Source organism: Gossypium hirsutum, chromosome D02 (assembly GCF_007990345.1).
Source record: "Gossypium hirsutum isolate 1008001.06 chromosome D02, Gossypium_hirsutum_v2.1, whole genome shotgun sequence".
NCBI classification, from domain to species: domain Eukaryota; kingdom Viridiplantae; phylum Streptophyta; class Magnoliopsida; order Malvales; family Malvaceae; genus Gossypium; species Gossypium hirsutum.
The window spans coordinates 42,808,818-42,833,655 of NC_053438.1; the positions used below are offsets into that span (position 1 = coordinate 42,808,818).

At 32.7% G+C, this 24,838-nt stretch overlaps 1 protein-coding gene across 8 annotated transcripts; it reads left to right on the forward strand.

Annotated features, from left to right (window-relative positions):
- Positions 1-18,253: 18,253 nt before the first annotated feature.
- On the forward strand, positions 18,254-23,555 carry LOC107908484 (probable calcium-binding protein CML27). Of its 8 annotated transcripts, XM_041088649.1 has the most exons (5): positions 18,380-18,519; positions 18,753-18,800; positions 19,328-19,543; positions 19,849-20,963; positions 22,818-23,555. In XM_041088649.1, the coding sequence occupies exon 5, from the start codon at positions 22,885-22,887 to the stop codon at positions 23,374-23,376; it is 492 nt and encodes a 163-aa protein (XP_040944583.1). In that variant the 5' UTR covers positions 18,380-18,519; positions 18,753-18,800; positions 19,328-19,543; positions 19,849-20,963; positions 22,818-22,884; the 3' UTR covers positions 23,377-23,555. The 8 variants fall into 8 exon arrangements, 7 of the variants coding, with proteins under 7 accessions (XP_040944581.1, XP_040944578.1, XP_040944580.1 ...); XM_041088647.1 differs by lacking the exons at positions 18,753-18,800; positions 19,328-19,543 and having other exon boundaries at positions 18,361-18,519; positions 19,849-19,929; positions 20,858-20,963; XM_041088646.1 differs by lacking the exons at positions 18,753-18,800; positions 19,328-19,543 and having other exon boundaries at positions 18,364-18,519; positions 19,849-19,929; positions 20,858-20,933.
- The last annotated feature ends 1,283 nt before the right edge of the window (positions 23,556-24,838 follow it).

The following is a 24,838-nucleotide window of genomic DNA, read 5'->3' on the forward strand; positions in this document are numbered from 1 at the left end:
AAAAGGAACTTGATAATTGTTTTGAGCTGTGAGAAACTTGAGATAGTTCTTGATAATAAGTATCCACCGGCCACTCAAGCTAAGGCTAGACAATGTTTGGAAGAGTCTGATGAGATAGCTCACTGCTATATGCTGGCATGTGTGGCTAATACTCTGTATTAATAATTAGAGAGCTATAAGACTATTAAAACGATTCTAGATAAGCTAGAAGACATGTTCGAAGGTCGAGCTCCCTTGGATTGACAGTCTGCCATAACTAGCTTGGTGAATGCCCAGAAAAAGCCCGACACTCTAGTTAAAGACCATATGATCACTCTTATGGGCTAATTTGCCAAGACTATGGACAATGAGGCTAATCTAGAAGAAAACACTAAAATTGAGATGGTGTTCAAAAGAATGTCAAATGATTTTGTTGGTTTTCAGGCCGCATATAACCTTGGCAACAAAAACTTGACGCTTACACAACTCATAAAGGAGTAACAATCATATGAGTTGGTGTTGAACGGTGGTCAATCAGTCTGAAAAGTATAAGCGAATATATTTGTTGCTTCTTCATCAAAAGGGAAGGGAAAGCACACTAAAAAAGGCAAGGCTAAGGTCTCTGGGCCACCACAAGTAAAAAGGAAGAGAACCAGAAAGCCTAAAAACTTATCTAAGTCTAAATGCTTCTTCTACAAGAAGAAAGGGAACTTTAAGGCAATTTGTAAAGAGTGACAGGAATATCTAGCTACCAAAGGCAAAGGTATGGAACTCTTGATAATAGAAGCTTGTTTAGTGGAAGGTTCAATGACCACTAGGTTATTGATTTAGAAGTCACTAATCATGTTTGTGTTTCTCTATAGGGGTTCAAGGAGACGAAAGATCTTAGAGATAATAGCTTATCATTATGGACTAGGAACGGGACAAGTGTGGTTGTTGAAACAATGAGAGATGTACATCTTCATTTTGATAATTTTAGAAATATTATTTTAAAAGACATTTTCCATGTACCAAATTCCAAAAGAAACTTAATTTCTGTTGCATATTTATATAAAGAAGACTTAACCGTGACTTTTAATAATGGAATTGTAATATTTAGAAATTGCAATATTATCTGTAATGGATGGATGTCAGATAATCTCTATTTCATCAAACCAAAAACGTACACACTACTTGATACTGAAATATCAAATAAAAGACTTAAAACTTCTCACTCTAACGAGGTGTACCTTTGGCATTTGAAACTTGGTCATATTAACCGAGAAAGAATCACCAGAATTGTGAAAGACGGCATCTTAAGCTCGCTTAAATAAGTTAATCTTCCACAATATGAATCTTGCTTGGAAGGTAAGATGACTATGTGATCTTTTAATGCAAAAGAAATGAGGGCCAAAAAACCATTAGAACTTGTGCACATTGACGTATGTGGCCCTATGAGCGTTAGTGAAAAAGGTGATAAAAAGTATTATGTAACCTTTATTTATGACTATTCCAGATATGGGTATGTATACCTAATGCACCACAAGAGTGAAACCTTTCATAAATTCAAAAAGTTTCGTGCGGAAATGGAGAAACAACTAGGTTTACCCATAAAGGTATATCGGTTTGATCAAGGTGGAGAATATTTATCTGATTAGCTCTTAGGGTACCTCATAGAGAATGAGATTTTATCCTAGTTAGCCGCGTTGGACACTCCACAACAGAATCGCATGGAAGAGAGAAGAAATCAAACGTTGTTAGACATGGTATGTTCAATATTAAGTTATTTGAAGCTACCAATCTCTTTTTGGGGATATGTTGTACAAACAGCTTGCTTTATTCTGAATGATGTGTCAACTAAGTCAACATTGAAAACCTCATACAAATTATTGCATGATAGGAAGTCGAATCTTAATTCTTTAAGGATTTGAGGATGCTCGGCCCACGCATTGGATAAAGATGAAAGGAAGATGGACTCACGAAAAGAATTGTATGTGTTTGTAGGATACCTAAAAGGAACAAATGGTGGTTTGTTTCATAACCTAAAAGAGAAAACTGTTATAGTGTCAACTCATGTCACTTTCCTTGAAGAAAGTTACATGAATGACTTCAAACCTTAGAGTAAAGAAGTACTCGAGGAGCTTTCGGGAAATATACAAAACCCGACGGAACGATTCCAGAACCAACTTCTAATAGTAGACATGCAAATGATCAGTAGCGTAGAGAGCTTCGTCACAGTAAGAGGGTCTCTCATAGGACTGAGTTCCTCAAACCTGGCAGAAGTGTTCTTAACACTAAGTCTGTCGAACAGGAAGATGATGATGCACTTACATATGATGAAGCAATACAGAGTGTTGATTCGAAAATCTAGGAAATAGCTATGAAAGCTAAGATGGACTCTATGTATTCTAACTCAATGTGGGAACTTGTAGACTTACCGAAAGAGATAAAACCCATAGGGTGTAAGTGAATCTACAAGAGGAAAAGAAATGCAAATGGAATTGTCGAAACTTATAAGGTTAGACTTGTAGCAAAAGGTTATACTTAGAAAGAAAGTATCGATTACGAATAAACTTTCTCTCCAATTGTCATACTCAATTCAATCTGCATATTACTATCCATTGTGGTGGCTCTCGATTACGAGATCCGGCAAATGGATGTTAAGATAATATTTTTGAACAACTATCTTGAAGAGAGCATCTACATGATTCACCCTACCGGATATATAGCTAAAGGAAACAAGCATAAAATTTTCAAATTATTTAGATCCATATATGAGCTTAAGCAAGCATCCTGCTCATGGAATCAAAGATTTGATCAAGCAATCAAGAATTTTGGATTTGAACAAAATGTAGATGAACATTGTGTTTACAAATATTTAGGGGATCAAAAGGTGGTCTTTCTTGTTCTATATGTCGATGACATTCAACTCATTAGAAATTATGTAGGGACATTGTCATCAGTTAAACTGTGGTTAACCCAACAGTTTAGCATGAAGGACTCGAGAGAATTTAATTTTTTTCTAGGTATTCGAATCTTAATGGATCGAAAGAACAAAGTGATAGCACTGTCTCATGCTTCATAAATAGATAAGATATTGGAACATTATACAATGACTGATTCAATAAAGGGAAATCAACCTTCTGTATCGGGATTTCATATCCCGCTCATGGAACCAAAGATTTGATCAAGCAATCAAGACTTTTGGATTTGAGAAAAATATAGATGAACCTTGTGTTTACAAACATTTAGGAGATAGAAAGGTGATCTTTCTCATTCTATATGTCGATGACATTCTACTCATTGAAAATGTTGTAGAGACATTGTTATTGGTTAAACTATGACTAACCCAAAAATTTAGCATGAATGACTTGGGAAAAGCTAATTTCATTCTAGGTATTCGAAACCTAAGGGATCGAAAGAACAAAGTGATAGCACTGTCTCAGGTTTCATACATAGATAAGATATTGGAGCGTTATGCAATAATTGATTCGAAAAAGGAAAATCAACCTTTCGTATCGAGATTTCGTATCTCTTTATAGGACTGTCCTAAGATAGTGGAAGAAAGAGAAAACATGAGAAATATTCCTTATGCTTTGGCAGTAGAAAGTTTCATGTATGCTTTGCTATGCACAAGCCCAGATATATGTTTTGCAGTGGGGTTGGCAAGTCGATATCAGGCGAATCCAGGTCCAAGACACTAGAAAACAGTTAAACATATACTCAAGTATTTATGGAGAACTAGGGATTATATGCTTTCATAATCTAGAACTTAATTATAAATCATTTGAGCCTCAACTACATATGTCTGATCAGTCCTTCCACTAGCTCATTAAAACTATAAATGAATTACATGTTTGAATAGAAGTGAACAAATGAATAGGAAAAGAGAAATGGGAAACATTCAATAATGATTATAGTTTTCTCCGAAATGGAGAAATAGAATCATTTGGAAATGAATGTAGGTTTTAAAAATGGAAATGAGAATAAAAATGGAAACTAGCAATCCTATATAGGATTACTTAAAAAATGATGGAAGAATGAGTTTATGTTTTTGGACTATTTTAAAGCCCGAAAATGAAAATAAACTATTCGGTCATAGTGAACATGTTGAGTTGTGAAATATTAAACATATTTTTTCAAAATTTTACAAGGGAAAAATCATCAAAATTTTACAAGAGCTAAAATCGTCAAATTTTTGTTAGGGGTAAAATAGGTATGAGAAAATTATTTTATATATAAATATTAAAGTTTATTTTGGGAAATAGAAAAACTAAATCGAATTGAATATATTACAAAGTACTGGGTCAAAAAGGCTAAAGAAGTACTCGTAATTGAAATGATGTAAGAAAGGCCCAAAACCCCTCATGTAAAAAGGTGGGATGACAAAACCCTAGTATCATTAACTAGGGTTGTTACTCCCTATATCCTAGATAGAGTAAGATAATGTTTTTCTAGTGGAAACAAACTTTTACAACTCTACAAAGGTTCTATTTTCTCCTCTTATAAATAGATGTTTCTTGTAGAGATATTAGGACAACCTTTGAAAGATTCTAATTCTGCCGGAAAATAGGGAAAATTTATTCTCAATTTATAAACATACTTTTCATAATACCAATTTTATCGATTTCTATTAAAGAAAAGAGAATTTTTGCTTGCACCCTAAAAGAAAAACTTTTTCTAGTCTATGTTTTGATTCAATTGGTTTGAGCCCAGTCTCAAAACAATTCTTGGTACAAGAAAAGCAGAGAAGATCGATTGGTTGAAAGCTGAAAAACATTAAAGATCTGCTTATCCAAAAACACAGGTACGACTTCAGTCTAAGGTTTATTGCAATAAATATCACAAACCGGGTCGATTTTTAAAAATAATTACTATGTAAGAAAACCGTTTACAAAGATTTTTTCCAACAATAATTTTCGACACCATTGGAAGATCGAGTCGTTACACTTTAATACTAAAAAAGGCATCCTTCTGGTTATGGCACCAACCGTACTCTTGCGACATCCTGTTGGATGCGTCCCTCTGGATGTGGTTTATGCCAACTGTCCCTTATGACACCAACACAAAAGTTCTCAACATGGGAAATTCAGGACACATTGGCCATCCCTAACTAAGGCCTTCCCGGTCCCACCATGATCACCCCAATAGGTGTGGCCATCTTGGCCAACTGTAACACATGCAGCACCACTGAACTTGGTCGATCTCAATCTCAATTTTGAACTTTAATGCTCATTCATGCAAACTTTGGCATGCCTCTCCTTTCTCCGCACAATCTCACAGTTTACCTGAACAAGATATCCCCCACTAGTTCTCCTGTTCAAGCTCTCGAACTTGATAATCCTCTAGTCTAATTTGGTTGAAAACTCGATGACACTTAGAATAGCTCTATAATCTCATGTATTAGTAGCTTATCATGGATAAGGGCGTCGTAAGCCCTATTCCAAACACAAGGATCCAACGATTCACTCATGGTTCTCTGACCAGCTCATACTAAAGGGTCTTCGAACCCACTCAAACTCAAGGGACATCCAACCCATTTCAAACTCAAGGGTCCTTGAGCCCACTCAATCTTATTAGGCCTTTCAAGCCCACCTTGATCACAATGACCCATTGGCCAACACAGATGGAGCTTGCAACTGCTCTAACACTATTTAGACACACTCTTGCACTACTTAGGTGCCCTTAAACTGATTGCTTTAATAGGACACTTCACTTGCTCCAACGATCCTCAAGTGTACTCTAGCTCGTTGCCTGTAAGAACCTTCATTGCTTCCAGCAGCGAGAAACGAAAATGATTCTCATGTTTAAACAGTAGTATATTTTACTTCTAAATTGTTGGAAATATACTATTGCAAAATAAAACCGTTAGCGCTGACAGAAGACCAAATTGAGTGTAAATAAATAAAGCAATCACTGTATCGTGCAAGAACCACTACCTTAAAAGCAAATTTTCCTTGACCGATATAATCAAGTAGTGGGCATCGCCACCAAGGTTAACATAGTACTTCAATATTCGTACACCCAAATAAAGAAGATGGAACACAATTGGTATTGCTCTTCTTGAAATGAATCAAAATCGAAAAAACAAAAGTAGTTGGTAGAAAATCTGGTTAGAAAATAAACTAAAAGGAAACAAGCTATAACACCCCAAACCTGGCCTAGGAGTTATGGTCGAATCTGGCGGTGTCACATTGAGGTGTTTAGTGTAAAACTTGTTGTCGTTGAAATCTTTAAAATCAATTAATCATTTTGTTATTAAACAGTATTTCCAAAACGGGTTGCTCATTTCCAAGCGTGCATCATTAAAAGCTAATCACTTTTAAAATGTTATAAATTTTCCAAAATCTCATTTATTGCGGAAGTTTTTTGTTTTAGAAATGTTGCAAAAACGTGGTGTCTTTGAAAACAGTTACCTTTTGAAAACCCATCTTTTTATACAACTAGCAGTTTATATCAAACTAAATAAATAAAAACCCCAATTTAAAGTTATAACTTTAAAGAGCCTTTTTACAAAAAAAACCCAAATTTAGTTACTTATAAATCAAAGGCTAAAAACGAAAGCTGATGCGGTTGTATGGCCATCATCGAGTCCCTCACAGCACCGGTCCGCCTACAATTGGAGATTACCTGTACAGTTAAACAGAGGGGTGAGTTTACGAAAACTCAGTGTAGTCAATTAAACAGTAGATAAATGCAGTTTGGGCCTGAGCCCGTTACAGTAACAGTCCAGTTCAGTGTGGGCCTAAGCCCTTTCCCGTAATAGTAAACGATTGGGCTTGAGCCCATCACAATGCCAGTAATAAGTAGGGCCTTTGCCCAATTTCAGTAATAGTATCAGTGGGGCCTTGGCCCATAACTGTAATAGATATCAACATGCAGTAAACAGTATGTAATATCATTAATCAATGCAGTAACAGTACAAAATCATTAATCAGTGCAGATATGCAGTTAGAAATCCTACCCAATCCAGCCTCTACACAGCACTCCGTCCTGCCAAACACACCATGTGGGGATAAAATCCACCCACCCAGCCAGGCACGCCAATATTAGCACCGGTTGCAGCACTAAACAGTATTGCATCGAAGCTTCCAGTAAAATAAATGGCATATAGCCATCAGTAGGTCCACAGTCATCTTGGGCGACCTGTGCAACCTTATCAGTACAATACACTTCCTCCAAATATAACAACCCATCCCCATGCAATATATCGTTACATAATATCATACCTGTAGCAAAATGTCATGCTCAATCATAGTCATACATATCATATAGCAAATCAGTCATACATAACATAAAACCATAATAGTCATTTCATCTCCTAGAGGTATAACAGTCATTTTACCCTATAGGGGTATCTCGGTCATTTTACCATATGGGGGTATTTCGGTCATTTTATCCTATGAAGGTATTTCGGTCATTTTATTTATTTTAGGATCTCGGTGCAGATATCGACCTCTCAAAAAGTTCGCAGTCACCTCGTGCGACTCAAGTAATCTAAATGGTCATAAAAGTGTAAATGGGCCCAAGGCCCATTACTCGGCCCAAGTGGGCCCACATGCTCGTGCGGCCCGTTTAGACCAGATTTCATCACAGCTATGAGATCTACATAGCCCAATCCAGTATTTGCCACAAATCGTGGATTTCATCTGTGTGAGGCCTACGAGCCCAACGTGGCCCATTACGGCCTAAGCACATGAAAATGCTCATGGATGCCTCTATAGTCTATCGCCCATGATTCGTGGGTTTGGCTTACCACACGAGTGATAACACGCTCGTGTGGTCTCAAACGTCGTATTTTTTACTTTTTAGCTTTTTTCGTTCTATAGTTACAGTGGGGTGTTTACACACCTGATGCGATTTGCAGATTCCCTTCGTTCCGAACTCTCTTATTCTGAAAATCAATGATCATCGCACCCTTGGTTCCCAGGAAATGTGCCAATCAACCTCAACCACCACCTACACTAAAGTCACCATCTTTATATTAGACTCATACTTGACAAACCATCTCAATTGCACCCCACATACCACTCAATATTATTTCTCAAAAAGTAACAGATGACTCCTTATCATACCATAACCACTTACCAACAACGATAAAACAGATTGCAAATAAGAGATGTAGCGTACAAAGAGAATCGGGATTAATCTATCAGTATTCGGCCAATAGAGAGCACTTGAGAGAGAGGAAGAGAAAAACTGTATGCTCCCAATTGATCAACGAACCATTGCTAAAGCCGAAAGCTATTCGGAAGAGTTTAAAAAGAAGAAGGGAGAATCGACTAGGAGAGAAAACCAAAAAGAAAAATGGTGAGGGAGGAGAGAAGCTGTATTTGACCAAGGTTGAAAGAAAAGGAATGAAACCCGAATTCTAACTCTCACCAAATCGACAACAACCCCAAATCCCAAAAATCCCTCCTCTAATTCGGCTACACACTCTCCATCCACTTCCTATCCCTTAATTTTCTACTATTATCTCTCCACAACAACAACCTCCCTAAATCCCAATGTTCTCTCCTCAAATCTCTCCAAATATCCCTCCTCAATTCTCTCTATGACCAGTTCAAACTCCATTTAGCAGTATTTTAATCCAACTCTACCACCTACACAAATTAGGCAGCAAAATAAATACTCCCTTTTTGATGTGCCACCACTCAAACCTTAGACCCCATGTACACTCCACACGCCCCTTACCACTAGACCAACAACTCCTTTGTATCATATTTTAACCACAATAATTTAAGAACCTACTATCTAGATCCAAGAATTTTATTCACTTAAAATAAAAATTTTGCATAAGCCAAGGCTTGAACCCCCTGACTTCTCAGACACTTCGAAACACTCCTAAATCACTTAACCACTAAAGCAGACATTCATTTATGTCACTTCCTTGCACAATTAAATATTTATGTGCAGTCTCCTAACTGTTCCCTTGTTCAAAACCTATTTCTTCTAGGCCCAAAATTCGGGGTGTTACATAAGCGAAACCACACTAGGTTCAATTTGTAGGAAAGATTGGAGGGGCCACAGTCAATCCTACTTAAAACCTAATCTCCTAGACAGAATTCCTCTCTTGTGTAATTTCTCAAAACACCAGAATTTAGAGAACATAAGGATGAGAGAAGTTGTTTTTCTCTTGTGTTCTATGAAAAATAAGGAGAATGACCTCCTATTTATATTGTTTTTTGAAAGGGAAAACAGTAAATTTGCGGAGTCAATTTCCTAAAAAATCTAAACAGCCAGATTTTGTCAAATCGTAACCGTTTGAAAGCTAGATTCTTATTTTGTCAAATCATAATCATTAAGACTTGTTTCTTCAATTTCTTTACATTACCAACAGTACTTTTGTCCAAAGTCTATATTAAAGTTTTTCTTTAAAAAATGTTTTATTTAAACAACATATTAATTATTGTTGCTTTCTTTCGATAAAATTTGAGTCAATATGGTTCTATGATTAAAGGCTATTTGTACAAAGAAATTCATCTAATTATTTGCATCAGATTTGAAATTGCCATGACAATTTCTTTGATGGAAAAAAATGACATTGTTATAGATAGGACCAAAATTGTTAAATCCATAGACAAATTAAATATTAACCAAAAAATAGATAAATTAATTATTAATATGTAGTTTGAAGATGAATTTTTTTTTGGCTAAATTAGAATAAAGAAATGAAGGGTAAATTACACCAACAGACACTCAACTTTGATTTCAATAACAAAACAAGCACTCAACTTTTAACTCAGTCACTCAAATTTTAAAAAATAACAAATCAGTCACTAACATTATTGAAAAGTGAAAAATCAGTCACCCACTAACATTTTTTGTTACAGGCCTAACGAAATAGGTGATGTAGTTAGTTAACTAGCTGACATTGTTAGTTAACTTGCTACGTTATATATGAGTTGGACGTGAACGAAAAACCTAATTTATTTTTCATTTATGCTTAATAATCCTTTCTATTTCCTCCCACTTTCTTTCACTTTCCAAGCAACCAATCAAACTAAAAAATAAAAATATAAGAAAAACAATTAAAACAGAATAATCAAATTAATTTATACTGAAAACAAACAAAACTCACCATCAACAATGGTGTTTTGAGCCTTACAAACAACACGTTCGACTCAACTCGAATCCTGAATTGTCAATCTGGATGACTGAGTCAACGATGCCGACCTGGGTTTAATTTTGAGACAACAAAATTTCAAAAATCTAACGGATGTTCTCCGATCAAAAAGAAAAAAAAGGGCAGAGACAACAACATCAGTCAGAATTGTGGAGGAAGCCATGGGAAGAATAAAATATTCAAAGGAAAAAGGTAGAGATTTCAAAAAGAGTGAGGGATTGGATAATAAATGAGAGATTTTTGGATGATGTGAAAGGAGAAGAAATGAAAACATGGACGGTGACAATTGGGTACTTAGAGTGAGGGATTGGACGGCATAACCATTTCTTCTCTTCTTCTTCTACTTCTTTTTCTTTTACTGCCCAGCTATGGTTCTTAAATGAGGTTGTTTAAATGACAACAAAATCTCCAACGTGACCAATTATATGACAGCAAGGACTCTAACGTGGCCAGTTAAAATAACAAGTCACTTTTCCGTTCCGTTTGTAACGGAAAATGATTACGATGACTGATTTATCATTTTTAAAAGTTAAGTAACTATTTTGTTATTAAAATTAAAATTGAGTGTTGATGTAATTTACCCTCAAACGAATAGGGTTAAAAGAAATTTAGAGCGTGTTTGGTTCAGTGTAATAGGTAATCCATTACGCCCCGATTATGTGCCTATTACAATACCGACCTAATCCCCAAATTCTCTACTTTTTTATTCCCTTTCCAAATCCCAGATTACCTATTACATCCGGCTTCCCTTCCCAAGTCTCTGTTTTACCCTCCCTCCCTACCCGAAATCGACCTCCACCCTCTCCTTTTTCTGTCCCCATCATTTCTCCTCCCATTTCCCACTGCTTTATTTTTTTCTCTCGAAGCACGTTTGGTTTTTGAATCTTGAGGTATGAATCAACGTTTGGTTAAAATGTTTATGATGTGCTTGTTTAAAGTTTTTTGATCTTTTTCTATATCTATAGTTTCTGCTAGTTCTATTTCTTTTTTTTCTTTTTGGTGCTAAATACTCGCTTGAATAAACTGGAACAGATACGATTCCCCTGTCCTCTCTGAAACTAGAACAGATAGTATAAACTTGCTATGATTAATGTTAATATCTTGGATGATAAAAGGCTAAATTTCTTCTGGGATTGTACCTATGTACTCAATTTTGTCTTTACACCTTCAATTATTTTCCGATTTGGAATTAGGGTGTTTTTCGATTATAATCTTAGTTTGAGTTTTTTTATTTGGAATTAGGGTGTTTTTAGTGTTGTCAATTTATGTTATGTCCAAAGCATTTCCTGCCAGTTTCCTTCAAATTCTGCCATTGAAGCTTTGGTCTTCTTCCCCATAATAGATGCCTCCATAAAGTTCTGCAGCAGTCTATAACCAATTTTCCAACTCCTGATGTAATTTCCAGATTAGAAAAGGATTAAATGTGTAAGCCAATCTCCTTCATCTTTTGGCGCACTCTTCTTACATCGTCCCATTTCCCGGATGCTGCAAATAAATTAGAAAGTAAAACATAGTTCTCAGCTTTGTTAGGCTCCAATTTGAACAACTTGTCAGCAACTTTAGTTCCAAACATATATATTTCTGCCTTTTATATGGCAAAAACAGCAATAGCAAATCTCTGAAGCTCTCTACCAGACAAATCCCCAACATTACAGTCTGCGACTTGGTTGAGTTAAAGATCAAGATAGAGTTTTGCTTTCATTTCCCTTTCATCTTTCTGGCAAGCACCTACCCCACATTGCCTTGAACTGCCTTTGGAATATGATCAACATACTGTGGCCTGATGTCTAATGATGGCCTGTTAAATACATAAAGTATATTGTCAGTAAAATAAGGGCAAATCAGGGAATTTCTATTGAAAAGTAGCCAATCATGCTGCTTGAATGCATGTTGCAGCTCGTGTGCTTGCTGCAATAGCAAGTTTTTTGTTTAGTTACATTGTAATTTTGTTTGGTTGAAAATGAATAAGTTTGATGACAGCTTGATGTGTTTAGGTAGTGGAATAACTTGTTTGGTTGACTTGTTTTAGCGTACAAGCAATGTTTCACAACTTACTGGGCTAATTAGTGATATTTGTTGTGTTTAGTAGAAAAAATTGTCTATAAAAATTATATATTGTTTTGTTTATGGTAATAAAAATCAATTTTTCATTCCTTGCTCCAATTCGAACAACTTTTCAGCAACTTTAGTTCCAATATCCAGTGCATTAAAGTTTTACAGGAACTGAGTAATGAACTCCAGATTCCAGCATTTGGTTCATCAGGCATTTCATTTACATGTCGACCTCACCCTATGTTTATTTATTTTTATTTGTTTTAGGGTAGCATAGATAGTTAATCTTGGTTTCAGTTGAATATTTTAACTTCAAAAAATAGATTTAATGTTGGAATTATTAAATGATTAAATTCAACAAACGAGTATCCTCTTTATTGATTTTTGTTGTCTCTCAACACTATCGATTTCCCTTTTCTCATTACAGGTTCTTTGTTCCAACACTTCTTCATCGCATTCGTCCCTGATTTGCTCATTACAGGTTAGTTTTCCATTGGCATTCATGGTTTTGTTTGTATGTTTTCCCCAATTGCATGTTTGTATTGCTGTAGCAGCTTTTGTTGTTTCCTTTGTATGGTTTTGTTTGTATGTTTGTATTGCTCATTACAGCTTTTGTTTGCTTTCTCTGCTATCTCTCTCTCCCACATGCCTTACAGCTTTTGCTTTGTGTATCATAGAATGACAGTGATTAACATCACCCTATTGGTTTTAGTAGATTGTATATAGTCCAACCTGCGAAAAAAGTTATTATTAGCATTATTAGACCAACAAAATTATTGGGATGCAGGCAGCCTGCACCACACAACCCTCCAAGTCATAACATATTTTAGATATTTTCTGATATAATAAAATATCATATTTTATATTTTAGATATTTTCTGATTTATCATATATAATAAATTTGTAAAGGTTTCCCTCTCCCTTTTTCTATTTGTTATTGTAACCTAAAAAGATATTTAATAGGGAGCATTTAATTCAGATTATATTATCAGGGAAATTATATTTTTTTATTTCGTTTATTGTATAAAATATAAGATTTTATTGCTTAATTGATGAAATTTAATATTGCTTACAAACACTTCGTACTAGATTGTCTTGTTATATAAGAAATGTTTTTTTTAAACATTTATGGGTAATAAAATTGAAACAATTTTAAATATCATTAATATGCAAATTATTTCTTTGATCATAGGTAACTTTTTAGATTTTATAATAAAATTGTAAATGCTCTCTCTCTATATCAAAAAATATATATTCCCTCCCCCAATATTCTCGACTTTCTACAATCCCCTCTTCCTCCATTTCAAGCAGCAATTGTGGTTTTCGGTCTTTCGAATAAATTGTCACATAAATCTTTTTTAATTTTTATCCATTAATAATTAGTGCGATGAGTACAAACGACATGACTCACTTCAACTTGCGTATTCCGACTTTTACATCATTGATATACATTAATGTCCCAAATAATGAAAATCAGGCAAAAAAAAACAAATGAAAATCAAGATTTAATTAAATTGTATCTATATATATTTTAGCATCTATAAACTAAAAAATTGCTTTTAAGTCTAAATTTTTTAATTTTAAGAATCCACGTGAATAGATTTTCTATTAATGATTTTATTAATTTGCATCAAGTTTAAAAATATAAAAAAATTAAATTACTCAGTTGTGGAAAATATATTACATGCCTAAATAATTTGGGTTGCCCCTTGGACAACTTGACTCATCATTTCAACATCAGTGGGATAAAACACCCACTTCCTTTATCATTATACATAAAAATAAAAGATATTTGTCGATGTATGCTTGCTGTAAGTATAACAAATATTAGCCTCTTTCCATGTATGCTTGTTGTAAGTAGAACAAATATGATATGAATTATTATAAGGTATAATATATTTTCTTTCATTATTTGTTTGGGTGATTGATAAAGAAATGAAATTAAAGTTGCAACGATATCATTTAATAGATACTTTTTTGCTTCGTGTGTTCTAAATTTGTGTTGTTTATTTTTATTTGATAATGTGTAATTGCAACTTCAATTATTTGATAGTGTGTTCAAAAAACTATGTTGTAGTAATGGCTCGTCTGTCTTTAATTTCACAAAGTGTGAGGCGTAAAAGAATTGGTATTGCATTGACAATGTGGTTGGAAATCTGTAGAATTGCGATTTGGTTCTTATTTAGAATGGGTGCCAGCCTTAGCCTACATAGACCAAGGATTAGGTCCTATACCTTAGATTTTTATGCAAAACGGGATTATGTGAAAAGGCTTGTATTTGCTAGTGACGAGACTTGTATTGAACAAGTTAGGATGAATAGAACTGCCTTTTTTAAACTATGTGAAATGTTAGAATCGATAGGGGGATTGAAGTCGTCAAGGTTCATGATTGTTGATGAGCAAGTAGCAATGTTTTTACATATCATCTCCCATCACCTAAAAAATCGAGTTATCAAGCATCACTTTAGAAGGTCCGGGGAAACTGTTAGCAGAGTATTTCATAGTGTTTTAAATGTTGTCATACACTTACAAGATATGTTATTTAAAAAGCCGGAGCCAATTACAGCCGATTCTTCCGACACAATGTGGAAATGGTTTAAGGTATTGGACTGAGTTTTATACATAGCTTGTACAACATTTAGTTGATTTAGATTTAAGTTAGTATTCTAACTCAAGGTTTTATAAAAATGTGATATAGAATTGCTTAGGTGCTCTTGATGGAACCCACATCAAGATTAGGGTTCCAACAGTTGACAAACCTAGATATCGAACGCGAAAAGGTGACATAGCAACAAATATGCTAGGTGTTTGTACACCTGAGATGCAATTTGTTTATGTTCTTCCTGGTTGGGAAGGTTCAGTTGCCGATGGACGGGTTCTTCGAGATGCCATTAGTAGATGACAAGGACTAAAAGTTCCTCATGGTAAAGTGGATAGTTAGAGGACTTTGATATTGTTCATATGGACTAAAACTTTTTGTGCTGAATTAATCATTTTAAAAAAAATTTATAGGTTGTTATTATCTAGTTGATGCTGGATACACAAATTGTGAGGGATTTCTTGCACCTTTTAGAGGACAACGCTATCATTTGAACGAGTGGCGTCAGGGGTATCAGCCAAGTTCTCCGCAAGAGTTTTTTAATATGAAACATGCCTCAGCACGTAATGTTATTGAAAGATGCTTTGGGTTATTAAAACTTAGATGGGGAATACTTAGGAGTCCATCGTTCTATCCTGTAAGGGTGCACAATAGAATTATTATTGCATGTTGTTTGCTCCATTATTTTATTCGAACCCATATGAGTATTGATCCCATTGAAGCGGAGGTGAGAGAAAGATTATCTAGTAATGTGGTGGATGACGATGAACCGAATATCACAAATATTCATCCATCAGATGCTTGGGCTACTTGGAGGATGGAACTAGCCAACCAAATGTTCGATGAATGGCAAGCATCTAGAAATTAGTTTGTGGAACTTTTCTGAAACTTTTGTATTGATTTTTGTATTGTACTAAACTTGTTGAATTATAATTTAATTTCTTCTCATTCAGCATGTGTTATAATTTTAAATTTTTTGTGGTATGGAGCTTTCGATTCATGATATTGAACTTAATTATAATTTTATAAAGTGTTCACCTTTTGATTCATGATATTAAAATAGTAATTAATATAATTTTTCTTTTTTTGTTCTTAAGATAATTATGTCAGGTGTTCCAGAATTAAATGCTTCGTCACAAGCTTCTCGAGGAACCAAAAGAAAATGGGTTCCAAAAGAAGATGCAGCATTGGTTTCATGCATGGTAGACCTGCACAATGTTGGAACATTTAATGCTGATACCGGGTTCAAAGCCGGTTATTTAAACGAGTTGGAGAGAATGCTACAAAAGGTTTTACCAAATGCAATGTTGAAGGCGAGACCGAATATTGAATCGAGGATTAGGTTACTAAAAAAGGAGTGGTCAATCGTCTATGACATGCTTAATGGGCAAAACAAGAGCGGTTTTGGTTGGGACGAGCATAGGCAGCTCGTTGTTGCTGAAGATGCGGTTTGGGACTCCTATTTAAAGGTAAGATTATTTCAAGTCTTTATTATCTTATTTTTACCAAATTTATAACTAATATGATTTCCTAATTTTTTTAGAGTCACAAAGAAGCTGCTCAATTCAGACATCGTACTTTCCCTTACTACGACCAGCTTACTACCGTATACGCAAGAGATCGAGCAACTGGGAAAGATGCTCAAACAGCTGCTGATGTTCTTGAAGAAATAAATGCTGAGGGTGTACCTACTACAGGTATGGATGAAGAAAGAAACTCATTCTATGACTGCGAAGCTGACATCTCTTTGGATGACATGGATGTTTCTGCTGCGGAGCCGCAACGAGATAGAGACCAATGGGGTTCCTCATCTTCAAACAAGAGAAAGAAGAAATCTGATGCTCGTGATATGTCTTCTTCATTTCATGAGGCTGCCACTTTATTGGCCGAAAACATCAAGGCCGTTGGCGATCAAATCAGTAAGAGTATTGCCTCCGAGGTGGTAGTTCAGCAGAAGTCAGAAGAATATCAAAAGATGGAAGAGAAAGCTTCAAATTTATATTCAACCTTATGGGAAATTAAAGGTTTAACCGACGATCAGCGGTATGAAGCTTTGAGTAAAATTCCAGATCATCCAACTCAAATAATCGTTTTCTTTAGTTTACCTTCTGTTGCGCGATTGGAATGGGTCAGAAGATTTTTTTCTCACCATTAAAAATCAATGTTCAAACTTTTTGATGTTGTAAAACTATAAAACATATGGATTATGATGTAGAATTTCATTTTCATCTAACATTTTCTTAATATAAATTAATTATGTTTATGCAGAATATAATTCTCAAGTTATATTTGGATTTTAGTAAATTCATATAAGAACATTTTATTATTAAGAATTTTATGAAATTATATATCATTATTAAATTATATTTAATATTAATTATTTTAAATTGTATAAATTCATATAAGAAAATTTATTATCAAGAATTTTATGAAATTATATATCATTAGTAAATTATATTTAATATTAATAATTTTAAATTGTATAAATTCATATAAGAAAATTTATTATCAAGAATTTTATGAAATTATATATTATTAAATTATATGTAATAATAATTATTTTAAATTATACAAATTCATATAAGAAAATTTGTTAGTTATAATTATTTTAAATTTTATTAAATCATATATTTTAATTAAAATATATTTAATAATAATTATGTTAATTTATATTTTATAGTATCATATATTATGATTTGAGTAAATTCATATAAGAATATTAATTATTAAGAATTTTATTAAATTATATATTTTAATTAAAATATATTTAATAATAATTATGTTAATTTATATTTTATAGTATCATATATTATGATTTGAGTAAATTCATATAAGAATATTAATTATTAAGAATTTTATTAAATTATATATTTTAATTAAAATATATTTAATAATAATTATGTTAAATTATCTTTTATAGTATCATATATTATGATTCGAGTAAATTCATATAAGAATATTAATTATTAAGAATTTTATTAAATTATATATTTTAATTATAATATATTTAATAATAATTATGTTTAAATATAATTAAATTATTTATTATTGATATTAATAATCTTATTAAAATTTAAATAATAATAACAATAATCATTTACCCAAACAAATTTATGTTAAGGGTATTCTAGTCATTTTAGTTTTTTCCATTATGCTATTACACCTCTATTTCATTCAACCAAACACAAGATTACTATTACGCCTCTATTCCATTACATTCAACCAAACAATTGATTTGCTATTACGCCTCTATTCTATTACACATTTATTCTATTACGCCTCTATTCTATTACGCCTCTATTCCAATACAGCGAACCAAACATGCTGTTAGTTGAATAAACGGAGGTGGGAACAGAAACAAATTTCAAATTTCAAATAATAATGGGTATCATCACAAATTTACTTATTTTGCAGTTGTAATAAGGGCGAAGTGGTATGAGGAAGGGATAAAGTAGGATTATTACAACATGTTTGGTTAGGTGTATCGGCTGCCAATACACCCCTAATCGGTGGGCCCCACTAATCCCTCTTTAATCCGTTGTTTGGTTGATTGTATTACCATTACGTCCCAAATCTGTTCCTTCTCTAATACACTCGATCTCGTAATAGATATTCCCCCTATCCAGAGCCGATTAGAGAATCCTTACCTATTTCTTATTTTCATTTCCTTTTTCTGTCCTCATAGATTTCTGCTTCTTCTTCCATCGGTATTGCAGATCTGTCCTCATTTCTTCTGCTTTCATAACAAATCCTCAACATTGTCTTCATCGGAGGCCGATTTCAGGTATGAATCTTTGCTTCAACATTGTCTTCGGCTTTTTCTATTTTAATTTTTTTCTCCTGTAGTTTTATATCTGTAATTCAACACTCGTTTTTCAGTATCAATTCATGGCAGAGTGTTAAATGGTGCAAAATTGTTGCTTTAGATGTTTATGTTGCAACTTTTATTTCTGTAAAATTGAAATCAGCAAAATCTATCTTTGTTTTTCTGATTCTCTTATCTGTCTTTCATCGGAGTCGATCTCATCATCTTCCGAGCTTTCAATTTCAAATAAGATTCAATGGGTAAACCCTCGAATCGTTTCATCCTAATCTATTTTTTTTCTCTTTTTGCATTTTTGTTCCTCACTATTTATAGCTTATTCAGTGATCCGTTTCTTCCTTCCATTACTCAATTAGTTTTGCGGTTTATTTGTTTAATATCTGTAAAGTAATGGCAAAAGAAAGCGGCTGAGCAAGCAGCGCCGCCTTAATAATTTTGTTGGTTTTTTTTCTTCTTTTTCTTATTATTTAGGGTGCGATGTGGGGGTTTTTTTATTAATTATCAGCCTTGAACTTGAATAAAAAGTCTAATTTTACTTGAGCTATTCCTAATCTTGACTCCTTTATTGATGGGTTGCAATTCAAGGGTTAATTATAATTTTCTTTTGGATATTGACATCATTCTCAAGTTTTTTTTGTTTTATGAATTTGTTAGGCTCTGTCATTTATCATGATGAAAAAAATGCTGTATATGAATACTAAAAATATGTTTGATATTGTTCATTTTCTGAGTTGGTGTTGTTCTTTATTTGAAATGGTACCCCAATCAGGGTAATTTGAGAGGTTGCTCGAGGTATGCGAATGTCCTGTTGACAACAAAAACGATTGATAATGGCTTCTAGATTTGCTGCTCTAAATTCAGCTTCTACTCCACTCTGAGCTACTGCATTTTTTGTTTCTTGCTTCTCCTACTTACAAAATTTCCTCCCACAAATGTTTAATAGCATGAAGTAGAGATCTGTCAGTTTTGCAGCTACCCCATCAACGTTAGTGCACCCTTCAATCTGTAGATGGTTTGAAGACCAATGAACATGTGAATCAGTGTCATTTGATCTGTTAGGATTCATTGTAATTTGGTACTAAAAGTAGTAGTGATCACTTAAAAAATAATCTACTTTTTAGTTCTTTTTTGATATTCCACCTAATTGATTTTCTGTGACTTGCTTGACCAAGAGTCAAGGCCTGTATTCGGTAAATGCAAACATGCTAGCTTGTTTTCCTTTGATTTCATGTTTAGCATATTCCAAACATTGGCATTCAATGTAACATAAAATTTCTCAAACTTATGCAGAAACGTATCTCGAACTGGGTTAACACGCAGCACTCAATGACAACAAAATTCTAATTGGAGCTGCCGCAAGGACTTGCATAGGTCTCTTCTGTCTGTTGTTCTCTTTATTATATATTACGTCTCTGGTGATTGATTATAAAGATGATAAGTTTTTGTGTTGATGAACTCATGTTCACTGAAATTAGCGAAGAGAAGAGAAGAAATTTGGTATAAGAGTAAAATTCGAAGGAAGAAATTATATATCATGGTGCTTCAGACAGAGAATACTTAATCCTCTGCCTAGAGATGAGCCAAAAAAAAAGGAAGAAGAAATTTGTGTTGTTGTTGCATTTGTTTTTATTTCACCGAATATATGTTTTGAGAGGAATTGGAGTCCCTGAATCGAATATCCTTATGCTGCTTAATCGTCATCCTCGAATATTTTTGTATAATCCGGTTCAGCTTAAGGAGATTGCGGAGGAAGTCAAAGGAATGAGAATTAATTAGAAGTGAGTTAGCATAGGCTGCAGCATTAGTATTTTGTAGGATGTGTCATGTTGCCCTTGAAGAGCAAATGAATTACTTTTTGCACGTTCATGTCTCGTTGTCTTGTTTCAGTTCATTATTTTGGTCTGAAACTTCTTGTAGTTGGAATTTGTCAATGGAAGCAGCCATGTTTTTGTAGCTGTATTCCTTTCTTCCATTGATGAAGCTTAAGCTCAACATTTTGCTTGACTTGCTGTTAATTTAAGTCTCATTGGTTTGAAGTGCAATAGTGTAATGAGTTTCATTGGCTGCCTTGTTAGTGTCTTTTGTTTTTTCTACATGTAAGCAGATTTGAATCATTGTCTTTGATACAAGTTGAAGCCGGAGTTTAGCTTTGTTGTTTCATACAGTCACCTTTACAAGATGGTGTCCGATATAAATCAATGAAATACTTTTCATATGATACATAATGAAATTTTATTGCGCCTGGTGTATCTGACCACTGTTGTTCCAGTATATTGATGTTCTATGTGAAATTTTGTAGTTATTGGACTGTTAGCTACCGATTTGCTCCAGACATAAATCGTTGGCAAACTGAAGCTCTAGTTGCAATTCAAGAGGTTTGGTAACTTATCCAATCTTCTAAACTTGTAAGACTTCAAAATCAAATACAGAGAAACACAGTAAAACTGTTAGCATACATGTTGATTTTTTGCATGGAGTTTTAATTTTTTTTGGAAATTATTTTATTTTTTCGGGCTTTTAGCTATTTATTTTCTATTTGGTAAAGTAAATAAGAATTTGTGCTTACAAGTATTTTTTTAATTTTAGCTACTTGAATCATTATAATTTGGGTAAGTGTTAAAACAATTGTTGTTATTGTTATTTCTAGAAAGATTTGATATTGAATTGCATAAGCAATTGCTGTTATTGTTCTTGGATTTGTTTAAACAAATATTTTTGTCTTACAATTTATGCCAACAAGTATATACAACAAGCCTAATAACAAAAGCTTTTGGTGTGATTTTCTATTTGGTGAGTTAAAATGAATTTTATGAAGGAAGGTAGTTCAACTTCAAAATTACTTTTTTTGGACAGAATAAACTATGCCTATTGGAAGATTGAAATGTGAACATTCATCAAGTCTATTGATAAAAGAGCTTGAAAATCATCTATTTAACTAGATGAGAGCTTCCTAAAACAAGAAGCTTATATGGGTCACATATTGTAAAATCAAAAGCACAATGTATCACTAAAGAAGATAAGATTGTAAACTTGACATTCATACGAAATTATAGGATTTCTTGCACTAGTGATTACTTAGATGGGGCGTTAGATATAATACAATGAATAAATTGTAAGGTGATTAAAATTGAAGAAATAAATTAGAAATATTTTATTAAAAATAAAACTAATTAAATGTGTATATCCATATACAACGCATTAATTAAAAATATTTTTAATTAATTAAAATTAAAAATATTATTTTAATAATATTAATATAATCAAGTAAACAACTTAATTAAAAAACAAATATTCAATATATTTAAATTGGATCATTAGATATAATCAAGTAAACAACTTGATTACAAAACAAATATTCATTGTTATTATGATTGATTAAAAAACAACTTGATTAAAAAAAAGTATTTGGTAACATTGTTGATTAAAAAACAAATATTCATTGTTAATGTTAATGTTAATGTTAATGTTCTATTTTTTGCTTCGTTAAGATTCTAAATTCATATAAGAAAATTTATTATCAAGAATTTTATGAAATTATATATCATTATTAAATTATATTTAATATTAATTATTTTAAATTATATAAATTCATATAATAAAATTTATTATCAAGAATTTTATGAAATTATATATCATTATTAAATTACATGAAATAATAATTATTTTAAATTATACAAATTCATATAAGAAAATTTATTAGTTATAATTATTTTAAATTTTATTAAATCATATATTTTAATTAAAATATATTTAATATTAATTATTTCAAATTATATTTTATAGATCATATATTATGATTTTAGTAAATTCATAAGACTATTAATTATTAAGGATTTTATTAAATTATATATTTTAATTATAATATATTTAATAATAATTATGTTAAATTATATTTTATAGTATCATATATTATGATTTGAGTAAATTCATATAAAAATATTGATTATTAAGAATTTTATTAAATTATATATTTCAATTATATTATATTTAATAATAATTATGTTTAAATATGATTAAATTATTTATTATTGATATTAATAATTTTATTAAAATTTAAATAACAATAACAATAATCATTTACCAAAATAAATTTATACTAAGGGTATTCTAGTCATTTTAGTTTTTTTCATTATGCTATTAGATCTCTATTTCATTCAACCAAACATAATATTACTATTACGTCCCTATTCCATTTCATTCAACCAAACAATTTAGTAGCATTTTAACTGTTGTTCTGTTTTGCCTCCTGGCTTATAAAGCCCACCTCGCCTTCCAAATCGGCTCCCACAATTACTCCATTTTCCATTCTTTGAGGCTAAAGCAACCATGTCGGCAACTCCAACCCAGAAATCCTCCAACGTCAACCAGGAGGAACTCCAAAAAGTCTTCAACCAGTTCGACGCCAACAGGGATGGCAAGATCTCGGTGACGGAGCTCCGCGATGTGTTGAAATCAATGGGCTCCAGCATCACTGAGGAAGAACTCAAACGTGTCTTGGAAGACATCGACACCGACAAAGACGGCTTCATCAACCTCTCCGAGTTCTCCTCTCTCTTCCGGTCTTCATCCGATGAAGTCACCGCCGCCTTGGAGCTGCGCGACGCCTTCGATTTGTACGACCAGGACAAGAACGGCCTGATTTCGACGAGCGAGTTGCACCTGGTTCTGAATCAGCTAGGGATGAAGTGTTCGGTTGATGATTGTGCTAGGATGATCAAGTCCGTAGATTCAGACGGTGATGGCAATGTCAATTTCGAGGAGTTCCAGAAGATGATGAGTGCTTCCTTGGCGGCTAATGGCAAAGGATCTAAGCCGTAGGATTCAAAAAAATTTAATTGATTGAAAGAAAGGTAAGGCTTAGGCTTAGGCCCTTAGGGTTGTGTTGTTTGTGTTTTGTTTCTTCATAAATAATTTCTTCAAACATATGAAATTGCCGTCTTGTTGGATTATTCTCAACTTCATGGAATCAATCAAAAAATTGATTACGCTTACAATTACCCAGGGTGGATTTCTTTTTATTTTCATTTTGCCTGCAATTTTGCTGCTTTTACAATTAGCCCCTACCAACCATTAACCCTTGGATTTAGGAGAAATAGTAGTCTGGCTGTAACCAAATCAGATCATCTTTAATTCAAACAGTACGCTAAATGTTTGAACATTTTGTCACCAATTCAAATTTCATCATATTTCTTTTTTAATTTTATAAATTTGGCTGTTCGGTTGCAATTGCCCTAAAATCTTCAATTTTTAATTTAGATTTTTTATAATTTTAAATTAATAATGATAAAGTTATATTTTACCTCTCAAAAATAATAAAAATTTAATTTAAATTTTTAAAAATTATAAAAATATAAATTATTAGAATAAAAAATTATATTTTATTATTTTAAAAATATATAATTTAATTCCGATGTTAAAATTCTTTTTCTAATTTCGTAATTTAGGATATTTTCTTCGATGGGAAATAAAGATTGTTCAAAGAATCGTGTCAAATTTTATGGAACACAAGTAATGTTTAGCATTTGCGAAGACAAGTAGGAATTTGTAAGTGAAAAGGACACATAAAAGAAATTATTATTTCTATATTAAAGTGTGAAAATAATTCATTCCAATTTGAAATTACAAACAAAGAAAATTAGACGGAAAAAAAAATAATTTAAATTTTTGTATTTTTTAAAAAAATTAATTTTTAACTCTACCAAAATAATGAAGGAATAAAAAATTATTTTTTATTTCAATTTTTTTTTTGCAAACACACCAATAGGGTTTTTTACAAAAATATTATAAAAAATAAAAAATAATCAAAATATTATAATTTTTTTTATTTACCAAAATATATCAAAAAAAACTAAAAAAAGGCTGCCAGATGTGACGGGACACTGGTCACGCCAATGGCATTGGCGGTACCAAAGGTGCCAAAGCCATTGACGGTACCAATGGTGCCAATATCATTGGCAGCACCAATGTATAATAGGGGGGCCGGTGGTGGGCAGAAGGAGAGGGAAAGAAAGAAAGAAAGAACGAAAGGAGAGGAAAGAAAAGGGAAGGAGAAGAGAAAAAACAAAGAAAGAAGAAGAAAAGGAAAGGGGAAGAAAAAAGAAGGAAAGAAAAGGAAAGAAAAGGAAAGGAGAAGAGAAAAAAAAAGAAGAAGAAGAGGGAAGGAAGGAAAAAAAGAAAAAAAAAGGTAATTTTTTTTGTGATATTTGTGTGTTTAAAATTTATGTTATGTACATTATACTTATTTTATTATTTTATTTAGCATATATATTTTATGAAATAT

Excerpts from the sequence above, each read along its gene's own strand:
- LOC107908484 (XM_041088644.1), top strand. The coding sequence starts at position 22,885 with ATGTCGGCAACTCCAACCCAGAAATCCTCCAACGTCAACCAGGAGGAA.